At 42.9% G+C, this 18,518-nt stretch overlaps 1 protein-coding gene across 1 annotated transcript in view; it reads right to left on the bottom strand.

Moving 5' to 3' along the window:
• LOC132590748 (acyl-CoA synthetase short-chain family member 3, mitochondrial-like) overlaps nt 1-17,575 on the bottom strand; it is a 106,793-nt gene extending 89,218 nt beyond the window's left edge. The window contains exons 1-2 of the mRNA XM_060263658.1: nt 17,078-17,575; nt 11,620-11,764 (exon numbers count right to left, since the gene is read on the bottom strand). Coding sequence (XP_060119641.1) covers nt 11,620-11,764; nt 17,078-17,415 — 483 coding nt within the window. The 5' untranslated portion in view covers nt 17,416-17,575. The remainder of the gene's footprint in view (nt 1-11,619; nt 11,765-17,077) is intronic.
• Nucleotides 17,576-18,518: the final 943 nt, after the last annotated feature.

Genomic DNA, 18,518 nt, shown 5'->3' with positions numbered 1-18,518 from the left:
TAAAAGTGCTTGGTGTTGCATCCTCACACACATTAAAACAAATCTGTATTTTTCACAACACAATTAAGCTGCACTAACCTTTCAACAATCTATTTATTAAACTGGAATCTTGCCTTTCAAAATCAAAAGTAGCATACAAGGTTACATTAAATCAATAAAATATAGAAACGGAGGACTGTAATCCCTCTTCTGAGTTCATTCCCTTCTTCATTGCTGAATAACCACAACTTTATTCTAAGGATGAGGCAGCAAGAAGCAGTCAAGTGCAAGATCACAGCCAAGACATTTTGAGGGCTATTGCATCTGGAAAACAAATGCTTATTAAATAAAGATGTGTTTTGTACTGAAATTTGTTTTCTGCTCATCTTTTTTGACTACTGATTCAGTACTCACTCTCCTGGATCAGATTCACCTGGATCAGATCTAGTTAGGGTTGCCAAGTCCAATTAAAGAAAAATCTGGGGACTTTGGGGGTGGAGCCAGGAGACTTTGGGGGTGGAGCCAGGAGACATTGGGGGTGGAGCCAGGAGACATTGGGGGTGGAGCCAAGAACAAGGATGTGACAAGCATAATTGAACTCCAAGGGAGTTCTGGCCATCACATTTAAAGGGACAGCACACCTTTTAAAATTCCTTTCTTCCATAGGAAATAATGAAGTATAGGGGCACCATCTTTTGGGGCTCATAGAATTGGACCCTCTGGTCCAATCGTTTTGAAACTTGGGGGGTATTTTGGGGAGAGGCACTAGATGTTATACTAAAAATTTGGTGCCTCTACCTCAAAAAATAGCCCCCCCAGAGCCCCCAATACCAACGGATGAATTCCCTATTATTCCCTATGGGAATCGTTCTCCATAGGGAATAATAGAATGCCCAGTAGACATTTCCCTCCACCCCCCCCACGCTTTCTAAAAGGGGGGAGGGCCTCCAAACCAGGGAATCCCCTGCCCCTCCCTCACACACACACACACACACACACTTACCAGATCTTCTTCCGGAGAACTCTTGCTGTGAAAGTGAAAGCAAAAGAAAGGGCGGGGCTGTTCTCCCAAGCCCTTCCTGCTCCCTGTCCAGCCTTAAAGCGGCAGACATTTTACAAACGGCTCAGGAGCTCTATAATGAAGCCTACAGGTATGTTCTCCACCCCCCTCCACCCCCACCCCCCGCTTCTCACTTCTTGAAGACCGGGAGATGAGGCTGCAAACCCAGGGGACTCCCGCCAGAGCGGGAGGGTTGGGAAGCCTAGATCTAGTCCAGTATAGTGTTCCCCACAATACTAAGACTATTTTGAACAGGACTGAATGGAAGGATACCCCATGCAGTCCTCAATGGAAAGATACTTAAATGTCACCTTCAACTGTCAGCTTGCATTTGAACATTTTCCCCTCTCAGCTTTGTCCTCTATATAGATCATATACATATAAGCTGCTGCTTATAGGGGTTAGCAGTTCACAGTGACCAACAAAAATGTGCTCATAGCACAAGCTCCACTTTTTATAAAGGTTTATGTTTAATTTGATTTATTTATTTATAAAACATGTGAGTGAATACCAATTCTGCCACTTTCACATGATCTTCTTGGCCTATGTAGCAACAGCCCATACTACCTCCAGCCAAAGAAATACAAAACGGCAGCATTTCTGAAATCAATCATGCAAGTGCAATATAAGTGGGGCACTATAGATACAAATATTTAGCTAAAAACAGGTCTCAGAGCCCATACGTCTTTGAGTGGAAATATTCATTTTTAAATTTAAGTACCCATATTTTATTGAATGCACTAAATTGCAGTCAGCAGCATAAAACAATAGAGTTTTATGATGCTGAAAAACAGGAGAATAGGCATCTTTCTTTGAAAAAAGTATACTGGAGACTAAGAAAACCATCTGAAACAGATATTTTCAAGATATTATGCAGGTCTCATCAATGCAGTTTACTCCCAGTAAAGTGTTTGACTTCAGTAGGTATAACTCTGTTTAGGACTGCATTGTAAAGGATTTGTAGATGCATATCATGCAGAGACCAACCAATATTTGAATTAAAGTTAATGTCAGCTCCATTTTTCTTTTTCCTATCTCATAATTTAACCTCTTTGTTTATATCCAAAGTACTGTGAGCAGAACTTATCTTCATGGAACTAATGTGAGTGGAACTTCATATGAGCACAGCTATCTTAATGAAACTACTCTTTCTTGCTTCCACTTCTCACCAGAAAAGCATATAAAAGGAGCCCTCCTGGATTAGATCAATGGCACATCTAGTCCAGTATAGTATTACCCACAATACTTATGGATCTTTGTGGCAAACTATTCAAATTGCAATATATCAACAAGCATAGCTGAAGTAATTACTCAATAAAATATAATAATGTTGGTTTCCATCACAATGTAGGTAGTTAAGTGATATTAACTCAGTGGCTTAGAAGCCACTTGAGGCTCTTTGACATGCCACCTCCTGTGGCTCTTCTGAGCCTTGTTCTCCTATATGGCACTAGTAAGGTTTTGCTCTGAGTATCACTCAAGTAGACTTCTCAGTTGAATGCTGAAAAAGTGTTTATTGAGATAAACAGCAAAGCAAGGAAGCCTTTCCTTGTCAGAAGCAAAATGAAACTTAACTTATTTATAGACTGCTGACATAATGGCCCCAGAATTCTGGGCATGCAAATCCAGCACCAAAATATATTTAAAAGAGTTCTCAGGTCTATAACATTTTGGGTAAATCAAAGTTACACATCCTCTCTTGTCTCCATCTTCTGTTTCCTAAGAGACAGTGATAACAGGCTATTCTCTCATGGTCACGCTTCCCTCTTTCAGGGCTCCTTTCTTTAAATCATTCTCTAACAGTTACTCAAATGGATTAGATATGAAACATACCTGTTGGTTAACTACAAGTCTTATATCAGTTGTTCAGGATACACATCAGATTATACTACTGCATAAACAATACAACAAGAATATTCAAATTCCAAACCTTTAATGGCATAACAATTGCAAATAAGAGTACATAAAATGTAAAAAGTTAAACATAGGAGATAAAATCAAAAAGAAAGAGAGATTATATGTGCATTTATACGAGATCAGATTTACATTTAAGAATGTCAGCCAAAAATTTTGCCACAGCCTTAGTAACCTTCCACTCAGTGTCATTCAGTAAATAATTACAGGGTGGCAGAGTAGATGGATCTGGGGACAAAGAAAGCTTCCAAGATAGTTCCTTACAGAGATTATGATATATAAAACAATCAATATATGCTGAATTGAGTCGGGAATATTCGCTCCACAGGTATAGAGTCTATCACATAAAGGTACTCGATGATATCTCTCCTGTAAGACTTTGGAAGGGAACGCATTTAATCTAGCCAACATGAATGCCCTGTGATGACTTTGGACATAAGAACTGCTGACCAGGATGAGCTATATGGATCACTTTTCAGACAATCAAGAAGGCTGTTAGGATCCATGCTAAAATGAATTTTGAGCCAGAATTTAAACGTTCCAATCCAGGCTTTTGTCTCCACCAAAGACTGACCCACTCCAGAGCAGAGAGCAAAGTAGGACACACATTTTGGCAAACCAAGAATCTGTCTGAAGATTGAGGCTTGAGTGTCTTCCACTTTCTTAATAAATGCAGAGATCCATATAAAGATACCATAGAGAATTTGGGCTAGTGTTTTAGCTTTGAACACTTTAATTGCTGCTGGGACTAATTGGTTGCCCCATGCAAAGAAAAATTGTTTGATTTGAGCAACTGAACATTTAACCAAGTTGATAGCCTTGTTACAATGTGGTACTCAGCTTAACCTGTGGTTAAAAGTGATCCTCAAGTATTTAAAAAAAATTGTTTGCTCAATTGTTAAAATGTTTTTGTTGTATTTTATTGTTTTATTATATGTTGTACTCTGCCCTGAGCCCTACAAGGAGTGGGTGGAATAGAATAGAAATTTACTGAATAAATAAATTGTTGAGTTGCCAATAAACCATCTCTGTGGGTGCCAGCAATTTGAAAAGACTACTACTAGATTTGGCATAATTAATAGAGAGTGAATTAGAGTGACAGTAGTCATAGAAGGCATTCAGCTTTGCAGGCCCACTCTTGTACAAGAGAGGATGGCAGTATCACTGGCATAAAGTAATAAGGGGACCACTCAGTCTGCTAGTTTGGGCGGATAACCATTAATAGGGTTCGAAAATTGAGCCAGGTCAGTTAGAAATAAGTTTAAAAGATGCAGGGCCAACAGGAATATATAAAGAACTTGTTAGTGAAAAAATACAGCCAAGAATATAATTCATAAGCAATGAAAACTTGACAGAGAATAGCCAGTAATTCCAACAGTTACAGAGTCACTATTAGCATACAGGACCATTGTCAGGAGCCCATCCTGATAGTACCACTGCCCTACATACACCAAAGGATTCTGTTAACTGTTCTCTCCTTTGATGTGTGGATGGGGGCATGGTGACATCAGAGAGGCATATGTTGGCTAACTGCTTCTGTATATGTCAGGCCCTATGGCTAGTTGGTATGCCACCCTATGGCTAGCAGAGGTCAGCAGAACTGCTATGGACTCCAGTGCTCTCAGTTTATTGGAGTTAGGTTTTTTTTTATAAATATACATTTTTATTTACAGAATTATTTACAAAATTATGCCCTGTCTTTCTGCCCTCATCAGGGCCACCAATGCTGATAGGAGATTAAAGAAATACTTGACAAAAACACACATTAAAAACTACTAGACAAACAAGAATTCATTAAAGAAATTAAAACAAATCTAAAATACATATTAAATAACATAAAAACAACAATTAAAACAGAAGGTAGAAAGGAGGGATCACTGCAGGAATGCCAAATGAAACAAAAATGTCACCCACTACCAGAAGACAGCAACATTTTATGCTGAGCTGCGAGGCTTTTAATACTAGATTTTAATGTTTTGTTTTTATTACTGCTGTTTTGTAAGCTGCTTTGAGCAAGTTCCTGAGAGGAAGCATTAAAATGTTATAAATCAATAAATAAGGGGACAGACAAGTTTGCTAGGGAAAAAGTTCCAGAGTTTTGGTAGCACAACTGAGAAGGTCCTCAGGTAGTATAACCATAGTGGTTGGCTAGATTGGAAAGGTTCCTCTTGGGATAGGGTGTCTGTGTTACTTGGAGGAAGTTGGCTGCAACTCGTGAGTAGAGAGGTCAATCCCTCGCTTCGGAGTCACTAGAAACGGGGGGGGGGGAGGGAGGGAAACGTCTGCTGAGCACTTCATTATTCTCTATGTGGAGATGGATTCTCATAGGGTATAATGGGGAATTGATCTGGAGGGTTTGGGGGCTCTGGGGGAGCTGTTTTTTGAGGTAGAGGCATCAAATTTCCAGTATAGTATCTAGTGCCTCTCCCCAAAGTACCCCCCAAGTTTCAAAATGATTGGACCAGGGGGTCCAATTCTATGAGCTCCAAAAGAAGGTGCCCCTATCCTTCATTATTTCCTATAGAAGGAAGACGTTTTAAAAAGTGTGCTGTCCCTTTAAATGTGATGGCCAGAACTCCCTTGGAGTTCAATTATGCTTGTCACACCCTTGTTCCTGGCTCTGCCCCAATGTCTCCTGGCTCCACCCCCAAAGTCCCCAGATATTTCTTGAATTGGACTTGGCAACCCTACTGCATAATATCTTCTATAACATCTAAATTATAAAAATACATCAAACACATATACAGCTCAGAATGCTGTACACTATGGCAATTTGGTTTTCATACTCACACAATTTCAGAGTGAGCATAACCTGAAATGATATTTTATAAATTATAAATTTATCAATTTATAAAATAATACACTGATGTCTTGACACCCATTTAATATTATGTTGATAAGTGATTTAATGCAATCAATAAAGACAGAAGAAAGAAACAAAGTGACTAATCTTTGTAAGTGAATAAGAAGTCTAACTGAATTCATTCTAAAACTTATACTATGTTATCTGCACAAAGAGTGACCCTAGAAGCATTGCGCAGCATATTAAAACAGCAATAACAGTTTTAAGGTTACTAAAAATGACAATTAAAATAGAGTTATTAAAAACACTAACAGAAAAAGAAACCAGCCACTTTCAGCCAGCACAAAAGTTTTCTAGGGAACCAGGTTTTAATTCACCTATGTTCAAGTCTAGCATCACATTAGAGACCAACAAGAGTCAAATTTCCCATCATCAGATGCAGGTAGGAATGGAGATCCCTGACATTTGTATCATCTGGACTTGTTGGAAAAGAAAAACTCCAGAAATTTCACCAGGCCTTCAGCAACTTCCACCCCACATCAACCTGGCCATGAATCCATGCAAGAAATACATAACGGAAGAATAAGAACCATATTATACTGAAAAGTTACCAATCGTCAACGTATCTACATGCCTCCAGTCACCATTCTAAACACACCGAACAAGCCATTGTCTACAACCAAGCTCTGTGCTGCACCCAACACCTCTGACAAGTATTCTCACCTGTGGGATCTACAACAGATATTTCTAGAATTACAATACCCACCTGATGAAGTAAGGAAACAGATCTACAAAGCCAGAAATATACCAAGAGATCAACTGCTACAAGTTAGGCCCAAATGAAACAAGAGAACACTACTGATGGTCACATAGAGCTCTCAGCTTAAGCCAGTTCTATACATCATTAATGACTTGCAACCTATGCTGGACAATGATAACCCTCTTTCACAAGTATTGGTATTTTCTTGCCCACTGGCAGCCTCCTAACCATAAACAATCTCTTACCCACAATAATGCACTTCCCGACACAGGCTATGGGACCAGGGCCAACTCTGTCACCATATGCAATCTGACAACCCAATCACCAGACCTAACAACACCAGTCTTGCTGTCTCAGAATCATTCACTTGTTCAACTTCCAATGTTATATAAATCATCAAGGATAAACAATGCCCTTCTACTTTCTACATTGGGCAAAGAGGTCAGTCCCTAAGCAAGACAATAAATGGACATAAATCCAACATCAAAAATCACAACACTCAAAAACCAATGGGAGATTCATTTTAATCTTCCAGGACATTCCACTACTGACCTAAGAGTAACAGTCGTCAAACAAAGAAACATCAAAGAGAGATTACAATGTTCGATTGCTGAATTTGAGTTCATTCACAAATTCAGAACAATGGATCCCGCCAGGGCTGAACAGGGACAAAGGATTCTTATCGCACTATAGATGCTAAATTTCTGTCTCTAAGCAATTCTCCCCCTCCTCTAACAAGCTGATTACATTTTGCATTCTACTTCTACACGCTGATTCCTTTCTTTGCAATATCCCCCCCCCCACCTTCAAACTGGGTCATAAGGACTCAGGGATCTCCATTCCTACTTACAGTATGTCACAGAAGTGAGTACATTTTGTAAATATTTTGTAAATATTTTGTAAATATTTAAGTATATCTTTTCATGTGACAACACTGAAGAAATGACACTTGGCTACAATGTAAAGCAGTGAGTCTACAGCTTGTATAACAGTGTAAATGTGCTGTCCCCTCAAAATTACCCAACACAAAGACAGTAATGTCTAAACTGCTGGTAACAAAAGTGAGTACACCTCTAGGTGATAATGTCCAAATAGGGCCCAAGTTGCCACTTTCCCTTCCTGGTGTCATGTGACTCATTAGTGGTACAAGGTATCAGGTGTGAAGGGGGAGCAGGTTATCGCTCTCACTCCCTCATACTGGTCACTGGAAGTTCCACATGGCACCTCATGGCAATGAACTCTCTGAGGATCTGAAAAAACAAATGGCTGCTCTATATAAAGATGGCATAGGATATAAGAAGATTGCCAAGACCCTGAAACTGAGCTGCAGCATGGTGGACAAAACCATACAGCGGTTTAACAGGACAGATTCCACTCAGAACAGGCCTTTCCATGGTCAACCAAAGAAGTTGAGTGCACGTGCTCAGCATCATATAAAGAGGTTGGCTTTGGGAAATAGGCGCATGAGCGCTGCCAGCATTGCTACAGTGGTTGAAAGGGTGGAGGATCAGCCTGTCAGTGCTCAGACCATACGCCGCACGCTGCATCAAATTGGTCTGCAGGGCTGTCATCCCAGAAAGAAGCCTCTTCTAAAGATGATGCACAAGAAAGCCCGCAAATGGTTTGCTGAAGACAAGCAAACTAAGGACATGGATTTCTGGAACCATGTCCTGTGGTCTGATGAGACCATGATAAAGTTATTTGGTTCAGATGGTGTCAAGCGTGTGTGGCGGCAACCAGGTGAGGAGTACAAAGACAAGCGTGTCTTGCCTACAGTCAAGCATGGTGGTGGGAATGTCACAGTCTGGGGCTCATGAGTGCTGTCGGCATTGGGGAGCTACAGTTAATTGAGAGAACCATGAATGCCAACATGTACTGTGACATACTGAAGCAGAGCATGATCCCCTCCCTTCGGAGACTGGGCCACAGGGCAGTATTCCAACATCAGTGGTCCCCAACCTTTTTGGCACCAGGGACCGGCAGGGTGCGGGAACCGCAGGGTGAAAGAACTGAATTTGGCCAACGCCGCTCCCACTCCGTCACCTCCTCCTCCTGCATCACCTCCTCTACCCTCCGTGTTTAGTATGTTAAGCCGGGGAAGCATCTTCTCGGCTCTTTAAAAGCTCACCTCCCCCCGCCCACTGCAGCAGCAGCAGTGAGCGATCTGCTAAACAAGTGGCGCAGCCTTTGCCTCCGGAGGCAAGGGCAGCGTGGCTTGTTCAGCGGTCGCTTACCGCTGCTGCCGGTTTCTCCCATGGATCAGCTGCTGCCACGGGAGAGGGAGGTGAGCTTTTAAAGAGCCAGGAAGGTGCTTTCCCTGGTTTAACATAATAAACACAGAGGGAGGAGGAGGCGATGTGGGAGGAGGAGGAGACGGCACGGGGGGGGGGGAGGCTGTGGGGCACCGTGGGGGTGGGGCAGCTCGGCTGGCAGCCCGGTTGCTGATGGACCATGGACCGGTACTGGTCCGGGGCCCGGTGGTTGGGGACCGCTGCCAACATGATAACAACCCCAAACACACCTCCAAAACGACAACTGCCTTGCTAAAGAAGCTGAGGGTAAAGGTGATGGATTGGCCAAGCATGTCTCCAGTCCTAAACCCTATTGAGCATCTGTGGGGCATCCTGAAACAGAAGGTGGAGGTGCGCAAGGTCTCTAACATCCACCAGCTATGTGACATCGTCATGGAGGAGTGGAAGAGGACTCCATTGGCAACCTGTGAAGCTCTGGTGAACTCTATGCCCAAGAGGGTTAAGGCAGTGCCGGAAAATAATGGTGGCCACACAAAATATTGACACTTTGGGCCCTATTTGGACATTATCACTTAGGGGTGTACTCACTTTTGTTGCCAGCAGTTTAGGCATTAATGGCTGTGTGTTGCGTAATTTTGAGCACATTTACACTGTTATACAAGCTGTAGACTCACTGCTTTACACTGTATCCAAGTGTCATTTCTTCAGTGTTGTCACATGAAAAGATATACTTAAATATTTAAAAATGTGAGGGGGTGTACTCACTTCTGTGACATACTGTATATCTGATGGAGCTCTGACTCACAAAATCTCATATAATAAAAATCTTGTGGGTCTCTAAGCTGTTAAACTTTAGCTGTTCTGCTGCAGACCAACACAGCTACCCTCTGAAACCAAAAATCTGATGTTCATGTCTTGCAGTTCTCAAACATCTGACATTTATTGTATGTGGCTCTCACATTAAGCAAGTTTAGCCACCACTGAGAGAGAAGAAAGGAGATCCTAAAAAGAGGATTTTTTTAGTTGTAAGTTATTTTTCTTAGTCCTATCCAGCATTATTCACACTTATAATTCTAAAAAGAAGAGAATCAGCTACTGCTCAGATTGCCTTTTAGGGAGAGAGGAGGGCATTGTCAGATGTGACTCTGCGAGCAGTTTTAAGAAGAAGACTGCAGATTTATACCCCGCCCTTCTCTCCAAAGGAAGAGTCCCGTGGTGCAGAGTGGTAAAGCTGCAGTACTGCAGTCGCAGCCCTCTGCTCACGACCTGAGTTTGATCCCAGCGGGAGCTGGTTCAGGTAGCCAGCTCCAGGTTGACTCAGCCTTCCATCCTTCCGAGATCGGTAAAATGAGTACCCAGCTTGCTGGGGGGAAAGTGTAGATGACTGAGGAAGGCAATGGCAAACCATCCTGTAACAAGTCTGTTGTGAAAACATTGTGAAAGCAACGTCACCCCAAAGTCAAAAATGACTGGTGCTTGCACAGGGGACTCCCTTTTTTTCACTTCTCTCTGAATCACAGTCTCAGAGCAGCTTACAATCTCCTATATCTTCTCCCCCCATAACAGACATCTTGTGAGGTGGGTGGGGCTGAGAGGGCTCTTCCAGAATCTGCCCTTTCAAGGACAAATGCAATAGCTATGGCTGATCCAAGGCCATTCCAGCAGCTGCAAGTGGAGAAGTGGGAAATCAAACCCAGTTCTCCCAGATAAGAGTCTGCACACTTAACCACTACACCAAACTGGCTCTCAAAATTTCTGTCTCTAAGCAATTCTCCCTCTACTCTAACAAGCTGATTACTTTTTGCATTGTACTTCTACACCCTGATTCCTTTCTTTGCAATATCCCACCCACCTTCAGACTGGGTCATAAGGACTTAGGGATCTCCATTCCTACTTATATCTGATGGAGAAAGAAAGATATTGTGTTATTTCTAGGCAGGATACCCATGTTCCTTATAAAAAAAAATTAAAACAAAGTAGGCAAAGAATCTGTTAGAACACAGTGGGAGGGGGGCTTCAATGCGCATTAGGTATGAAACGGAAACCAACACAAAAAATGAAGATAAAATGGATTACTTTGGGCTGTGTAAAATCTCTAATCATGTATTGGTTAATCATGTAATCTAATCATGTATTCCATAATCATGGAATCATCTCATCAACCAGCCAACCATGAGAAATCATTCTGGTATGGAAACACTCCAAGTCAGAATCCCATCTCTGCCATGGAAGGTTGCTAGGTGACCTTGGGCTAGTCACACATTCTCAGCCTAACCTACCCAACATACTATGTGTGTAAGATAACATGGAGAGAAAAATGTAAGTTGCTTTGTATTCTCCCTAGGGAAGAAGATGGGGTATAAATAAATAATACAAAAAACATTGTAGATTTTGGCTGATTCTGGACTCACCTTGCTCCGGGGCAGGCTTCTGTTTCTGTGCAGAACAAGCTGGCAATTTCACACTAGTTGCTCCGTGCTGCCATTTTGCACAGGGCAAATCTGCGATTTGCTGAGCCACAGTGTAAACCTGTTACACTGCAGCGCAGAAAATCGTGAGTTTGCCCCTTGCAAAATGGCAGCGCAGAGCAACTGGTGTGAAATCATCAGCTTGCTCTGCACAGAAATGGAAGCCTGCCCCAGAGCAAGGTGAGTGTGGAATCAGCCTCCATTTTGAAACATATAGTGACATTCAGCAATAAACACTCTATAAAGTAAGTCATATGTGAGAAATATCATATAGCTTGACACTGTCATCGTAAGACTCTCTAGTATACAGATAGAAAAACTATATTCTCTATATCTAGAATTTCATTCAGCATTTGCTTGTTGAACATATCCATGAAACATACCTGTTCAAGAACTTCTTTGTAAGTTATAGCTTCTTTAGTATTTGTTACAGGACTGTCATGGATAATAGCAATCTGGTCTCCTTGTCCATTCAAAACATGGCGATCTACAGCATTGTAACAAATATTCAGCTCTCCTCCAACAAACCTAGAAGAAAAACAACATTCTAGGTTGTAAAAAAAAATTACAAACAAGAAAAAATATTTGCTGGATAACTTCTAAAATTATATTCTGATTTCTCTTCTGTAATCCCTCAGTCAAAATCAGATGATAAATTGGTGAACTTAGAGTAGCATCCTAAGAACTGTTACACCTTTCTAAATCAATTAAAATCAATGGACCTAGAAAGGTACAACTCTTATTAAGATGGCACTGAAAATTGATGCAATTATTATCTTACTATCTGTGTTGCCTGTTTTGGCCTTTCTAGCCTCCTTAGGTTTGCCAGATAAGGAAGCATCAGCAACATTAGAAGCCATGTGTTCCACATGCATGGACAACATTTGCTACTATTCCCAGACCACTTCTTTCCTGTAACTATCCCATAGCCCCAATCCTACTTTCTCTTTGGATCTGCATTTATTCCACTATATCTGCCTGGCAGATGTTTACTTTTCAGGCCATTACCAACCAATGCCTACTTGCATTGGAATCTTAAGCACATCCACTATTCATATATAAGTATCACTGACTCAGTGGAGTTTACTCCCTAGCAAGTGTTCTTCAGATTGCTGTCTCTTTCTGATTTCACATATCCATCATTTCCTTGACCATGCTTGCTTCCTTTCTTCCTCCCACTGTACAGATAGTGTCATCAAGGAGCCAAGGGGGGGAAAGCTGCCTAGCCTATTCTTGCATCTTTTAACAGCCAGTTGATATGCAGAAATCAGCCGATGAAAATTTCTGTGAGATGGAGATCTACATTATCACCACTATGACAGCTAATGTAGCCAACTAAAAAAATGGATTCATAATCCTCTCTTGACCTTAGATTTGAGAGTTTTCTTCAGCATTTTCTCTCCAATGTTGCCCATATTGCTTAACTTCTCTATTTCTTTTTTCTCACGATTTGGTTTACCTACCCTTCATTCAGGTTCCTCTAAAAATTAAACATGTTTATATTTGAATATCCATCTCCCTACATTTATTGTCTTAAAATAAATTAAACTGGCTGCCAATTACCTACCGAGTCCAGTACAAAGTGTTGGTTATTACCTTTAAAGCCCTATATGGCCGAGGACCAGCCTACCTAAGGGACCGTCTCTCCCCACATGAACCCCAGAGGGCACTGAGGTCAGTGGGTAAAAACAAAATGACCATCCCTGGGCCGAGAGAGGTCAAACTTAAAAACACCAGAACACGGGCCTTTTCAGCCGCGGCTCCTGCACTGTGGAACCAGCTTCCGGAGGAAGTGCGGGCCCTGCGGAACCTTGACCAGTTCCGCAGGGCCTGCAAGACCGCCCTTTTCAGACAAGCCTATACTGATACCAACTGCTGAGTTGCTTGGAATAAAGAGCCGCCATCCATAATACGATCATGGAATCATTTAAATTGGCAGAACCAGCGCCAAACAATTTTATTGCTGCCAGATACATTTAATACAATTTGAACTAGGTATTTTAATTTAATTGACTGGTTTTTATGTTTAAAATTTTAATTGTTAAATTTAAAGTTTTATCTATCTATGTTAATTGTTTGAAATGTTGTTAGCCGCCCTGAGCCGCCTAGGCGGGGAGGGCGGGATAGAAATAAAATTTATTATTATTATATTATTATTGTTATTATTAAAATCAGTCCATACAATACCATAGCCTCAGTCAGGGCCGGATTAAGAATTAGACCAAGTAGGCACTGGCCTATGGGCCCCATGCCTTTAGGGGCCCCAAGCCAGCTTTCCTCCTTATTTTTCCCCCTGCCTGCAGCCCTCCCAACCAGGACCAGCAACTAAGTCGCTCTTTGCCCGACTTGCCTAGTGTGTCTGCTGCTGGCTTTGTCGCCAAGTTTGCCTCTCTCTGCTTCTCCCCCACAGTTTTGTCAAAGGGGCTTTTAAGAAGGTGGCTGCAGGCTGCAGTGGGCAACGCAGGCGGCAGGGTGGGTGCTCCAACTCTGAGATTATTTGCAAGGGTGCCCCCAAGATTCTGACTGCCTAGGGGCCTCCACAAGGTTTAATCCAGCCCTGGCCTCAGTCACTCTTGGGTATGCATTTGGACAAACAAACATGAGCTGTGATATCACCCTCATATATAGCCAACAACAATTCTTATGATTGTGACTAATTCCTAAATGCACTCCCAGGAATGGTCAGGCCTGCAGGTGTAGACAAAAAAAAAGTATTCTATAAATCAACCATTATTGATTTTTTTTCCCTCAGAGAAGCCATACAGTTGTCAATTACAAACTACAGACTATGCTTTGAACTGGCAAACATTAAAAATTCAGAACAGAAACAACAAATCTGTCAGAGCTGGAATTTCATCCTACTTTATAGTTTGTGGGGGGGAAACCCTCACAACTCACCAGAAAACTTAGCTTACTATTGGGTAACAAATGTTTTTACTATTCCACTAATTCATGTATGTTTATGACAAGCATTCTGTATAATTTGCAAGACTTTGTAATTAAGAAGGCAAATGTCAAATCTGTGACTGTAATAGATTCAAGTGGGTAGCACTGTTGGTCTGAAGTGGCAAGACAAAGTTTGAGTCCAGTGGCACCTTTAAGGTATAAGCTTTTGCGTGCACACACACTTTTTCAGAACTGATGAAGCAGGCATGCACACAAAAGCTTATACCAGGGATGGCCGAACTGTGGCTCTTTCACACATATTGTGTGGCTCTTGGCCAACTTTGAGAAGGACTTTGTCTCTTTAAATGATTTCTTCGAGCCAAGTCAGCTGGTGGCTTGGAAAAGGTATTTAAAGTTAAAGTTGCTTTCTTTCCACCTCTCCCTCCTCATCTATTTTCCTTCCTTCCTGCTCTCAAAATCTCATGGTCATGTCTTGCGGATCTCAAACATCTGACATTTATTCTGTGTGGCTCTTATGTTAAGCAAGTTTGGCCACCCCTGGCTTGTACCTTGAATGAAACTTTGTTGGTCTCAAAGGTGCCACTAGATTCAAACTTTGTTCTGGTGACTGTAATGAATGTTACCAGAGATATTTTTATTCTGAAGCTAAGGTGACCAGCAATTGCTGTAACAAATTCCAAAGATAGGCCACTTTGAGAATTTTAAGCTCAAGCTACATGGTACAATTTGTAACAGTTAGGGTCAGGGACAGGCCTATAGCCACAGGGTGGGGGGGGCTCCATCGAACTCCCCCTTTGACTAGTATGGCCCCTCCTTTGACTAGTATGGCTCTCATGGCCCCCACTCCCCTCCGCACCGCACCTCCCCCTCCCTCCCACCCCGTGAAGCGCTGGCTCCTCCTGGGGCTCTTTCCAGGGCCTCTTCCCCCACCAATCATGGGAAAAGCCGTGGGGAGGCCGGCACTCCTCTGCCAGCCTTCCAGTATTCTTAAATGAACGAAGTTTGAATCCAAACTCTGCCCATGGTGCAACTCTGCCCATGGACATGATATGTGACTGGATGGAGGGCTTGAGGGGATCCAAAGCAAAAATCATGTGGATCCATGAGGATTCATGTTCCAAAACCAAGGGCGTTTTCGCACTGACCTTCTAGTGGCGCGACCACCCTCTTCACACCGGAGGATCTGCCCGGATTTCGCACAAGAAGCGCCGGCGCACCCAAAAGAGCCGGCGACTTCCGTCGCGAAACCCGCTCAAACGGAAACCGCCAAGAAGCAGGAAAACGTTTGAGCGAGTTTCGCGACGGAAGTCGCCGGCTCTTTTGGGTGCGCCGGCGCTTCTTGTGCGAAATCCGGGCAGATCCTCCGGTGTGAAGAGGGTGGTCGCGCCACTAGAAGGTCAGTGTGAAAACGCCCCAAGTTTTTGGTCCCTGGTGCTGCCACAAAGCTGTGGAGCCACGATTTCTGTGGTGCAAACTCTGCCCATGGACATGATATAAGAAAAGATGGTGAGGCTGGGGGGATCCAATGCAAAAATCATGTGGATCCATGAGGATCCGTGGTCCAAAACCAAGTTTTTGGTCCCTGGCACTGCCACGAAGCTGTGGATCCATGATTTCTGTGGTGCAAACTCTGCCCATGGACATGATATAAGAATAGATGGTGAGGCTGGGGGGTTCCAAAGGAAAAATCACGAGAATCCATGAGGATCCGTGGTCCAAAACCAAGTTTTTGGTCCCTGGCACTGCGACGAAGCCGTGGATCCATGATTTCTGTGGTGCAAACTCTGCCCATGGACATGATATAAGAAAAGATGGTGAGGCTGGGGGGATCCAATGCAAAAATCATGTGGATCCATGAGGATCCGTGGTCCAAAACCAAGTTTTTGGTCACTGGTGCTGCCACAAAGCTGTGGAGCCATGATTTCTGTGGTGCAAACTCTGCCCATGGACATGATATAAGAATAGATGGTGAGGCTGGGGGGTTCCAAAGGAAAAATCACGAGAATCCATGAGGATCCGTGGTCCAAAACCAAGTTTTTGGTCCCTGGCACTGCGATGAAGCCGTGGATCCATGATTTCTGTGGTGCAAACTCTGCCCATGGACATGATATGTGATTGGCTGGTGATCTTGGGTTGGCCCAAAGCGAAAATCATGAGGATCCATGAGGATCCGTGGTTTGGAAACATGTTTTTTCAGTGCTGTGGCACTACAAATTAGTAGAGGCATGATTTTCCTGGTGCTGCCTATAGTCTAATAGAGAATCTACAACATGATGTTGGTTTGATTCCATTTCACCATAAAAATCATATGAATTCATGAGGATCCATGCTTTGGAACCCTGTTTTTGCACTGCTGAGGCACCACAAATTCATGGAGGCATGATTTTTGTAGTCCTGCCTATAGTCTAAGACAGGATGTACAGAATAATACTGGTTTTATTTCATTTCGATGTAAAAATCATATGAATTCATGAAGATCCGTGTAGATCTGACTTTTACCCAGTCCCATAAATCATGGAGGCGCCCTCATCTTGACAATGCTCCTGGACTGAAATCAGGCTTCAACCTACTTTAAAAATGTCACTAGCTAATATTTGTCTTATCTCCATTAGTGTCACCTTTTTTTTCCTGACAGGTCTCGTTTAAGAGGCAGAAATTTAAAAGGCGAAGTCCCAGAATGGTGGTAAATTGAAGCGACAGTTTCCACCTGTTGAATTTCTGCCTGCCAACCCCCTATTCACGGTAAAGGACTCGGCTGAGAGATCTGGAGAAAAACTACAAAATCTTTCAGAAAGGGGCAGGTGTGTGTTAATGTACTGTAGCAAAAGTTAAGAGAATTAGGTGACGCCTTACAGACTAATCGATCCTTTATCATTATTACTTTTGTGACGTGGCCCAGGCAAGAGCTCAGCAAGCGTTAAGTCGGCCACTCACCAAGAGGTGCTATAGAGGTCCTTCCGCTCCATGGTTTTTGTCCAGGGTTTCTGCCACTCGATGCCCTGAGCCGCCTCCGCCCACAGTTTTTCAGGCTCCTCCACCGACGCCCTGAAAATGGTCTCATAGTCGCCTGCAGGAACTGCTGCCCGTGTGGAGAAGGAGGACGTTCTCTGGAACCTGGTAGGCAATCGACCCCCGGCCCAGGGGCCCAGGAAACGCACCTCAGAAAGCGCCTTGCTATGCCGGGGTACTTTCCTGAGTCCTGCATCCGAGCCCCAGCAGGCTGACCTGCAGACAACTTTCTGCAACAAAACTCTCCTGAACTGAACGCTCATGTTCTCAGAAGAAAGTGTGACCTTGTCCCAGGATGGCCCTAGGTAGGGGAGTAATGATGGGAGAGGGGATGACACAAGACTAGAAGGCAAGACCTTCTCCTCGTTCAGAAAGAAATATTGTGCTCAAGTTTTACAAAAGGTACTAAAAAGAGCCGAACTGGATTGCTCAGCAAATACGCCCTGGATTACTTAGCAAATACGTTAATAAGTCAACGGTGGCTCCAGTCCGGGCTTTGCTGTTGGCTCTCAAAGCCTCCCCTTTCTTTAGTAGGAGGCCAACTGAGAATTGATTGCATACATTGCGTAAGTGCTGGTTTCGGTGCCCCTTGCAAGTTTTTTTGATCTCTGAACTTTGCTGTTATAGGCACACCACGTCCCCGGGTTCATTTTTTTCTTATTATGATATGCTTAGCAAGGGCCTGGGAATACATAGTCTGATTTAGATTCCACCCCCTCGACTTTCTCCGCTTTCCTCCTTTTGCAAAGCACTTCACTCTTGCGCCCCCCCCCCCACGTTCCCTCAAACCGACTTTCTATTTAAGAAGCCAACGCATATTTTAAAATGCGTGTAGTAAAGTGAATTTTACTTAATCTGTTCCTTTCGAAATGTTGTCATCCCCCTAAGTTTAAAAAGTCACTATGGCAATTCTGGAAGATCCCTGCTGGAAGAACGATTGTGGCGCACACCTGATCTAAGACAAACAGGTCCTGAATGCAGTGAATGTTCTTAAAATACAGCTTCGCAAAAAAGGTGGTTCTCAAGCAAAGCATCTGTTGCCCCTTCATATCGCTACTTTCCCCACAGATTTCACAGTGCAGTGAGTGAAAGTAATGTGCTTGTTCTATGAGAGATGTTTTATTGCCATATTTCCTATATTAGGGATACATCCTTCAGAGAACAGGGAATTCATAAGAGAAACATCCTCAAGACGATATAAATTTTTAATGTTTTTGTTTTTAAATCTGTGCCAAGTCTGTGAACAAATCACATTTCTGTATAGCTAACACTGACTACTCAGGGAAGGCACAAGTGTTTCATAACATGTCTCCAGCTGTGAACGTTGACAGGAAAACTTTTCAAAAAGGAAAGAAGTTACTATGGG

Source organism: Heteronotia binoei, unplaced genomic scaffold (assembly GCF_032191835.1).
Source record: "Heteronotia binoei isolate CCM8104 ecotype False Entrance Well unplaced genomic scaffold, APGP_CSIRO_Hbin_v1 ptg000648l, whole genome shotgun sequence".
Taxonomy (NCBI): domain Eukaryota; kingdom Metazoa; phylum Chordata; class Lepidosauria; order Squamata; family Gekkonidae; genus Heteronotia; species Heteronotia binoei.
This window is presented reverse-complemented; position numbering and strand designations above follow the sequence as displayed.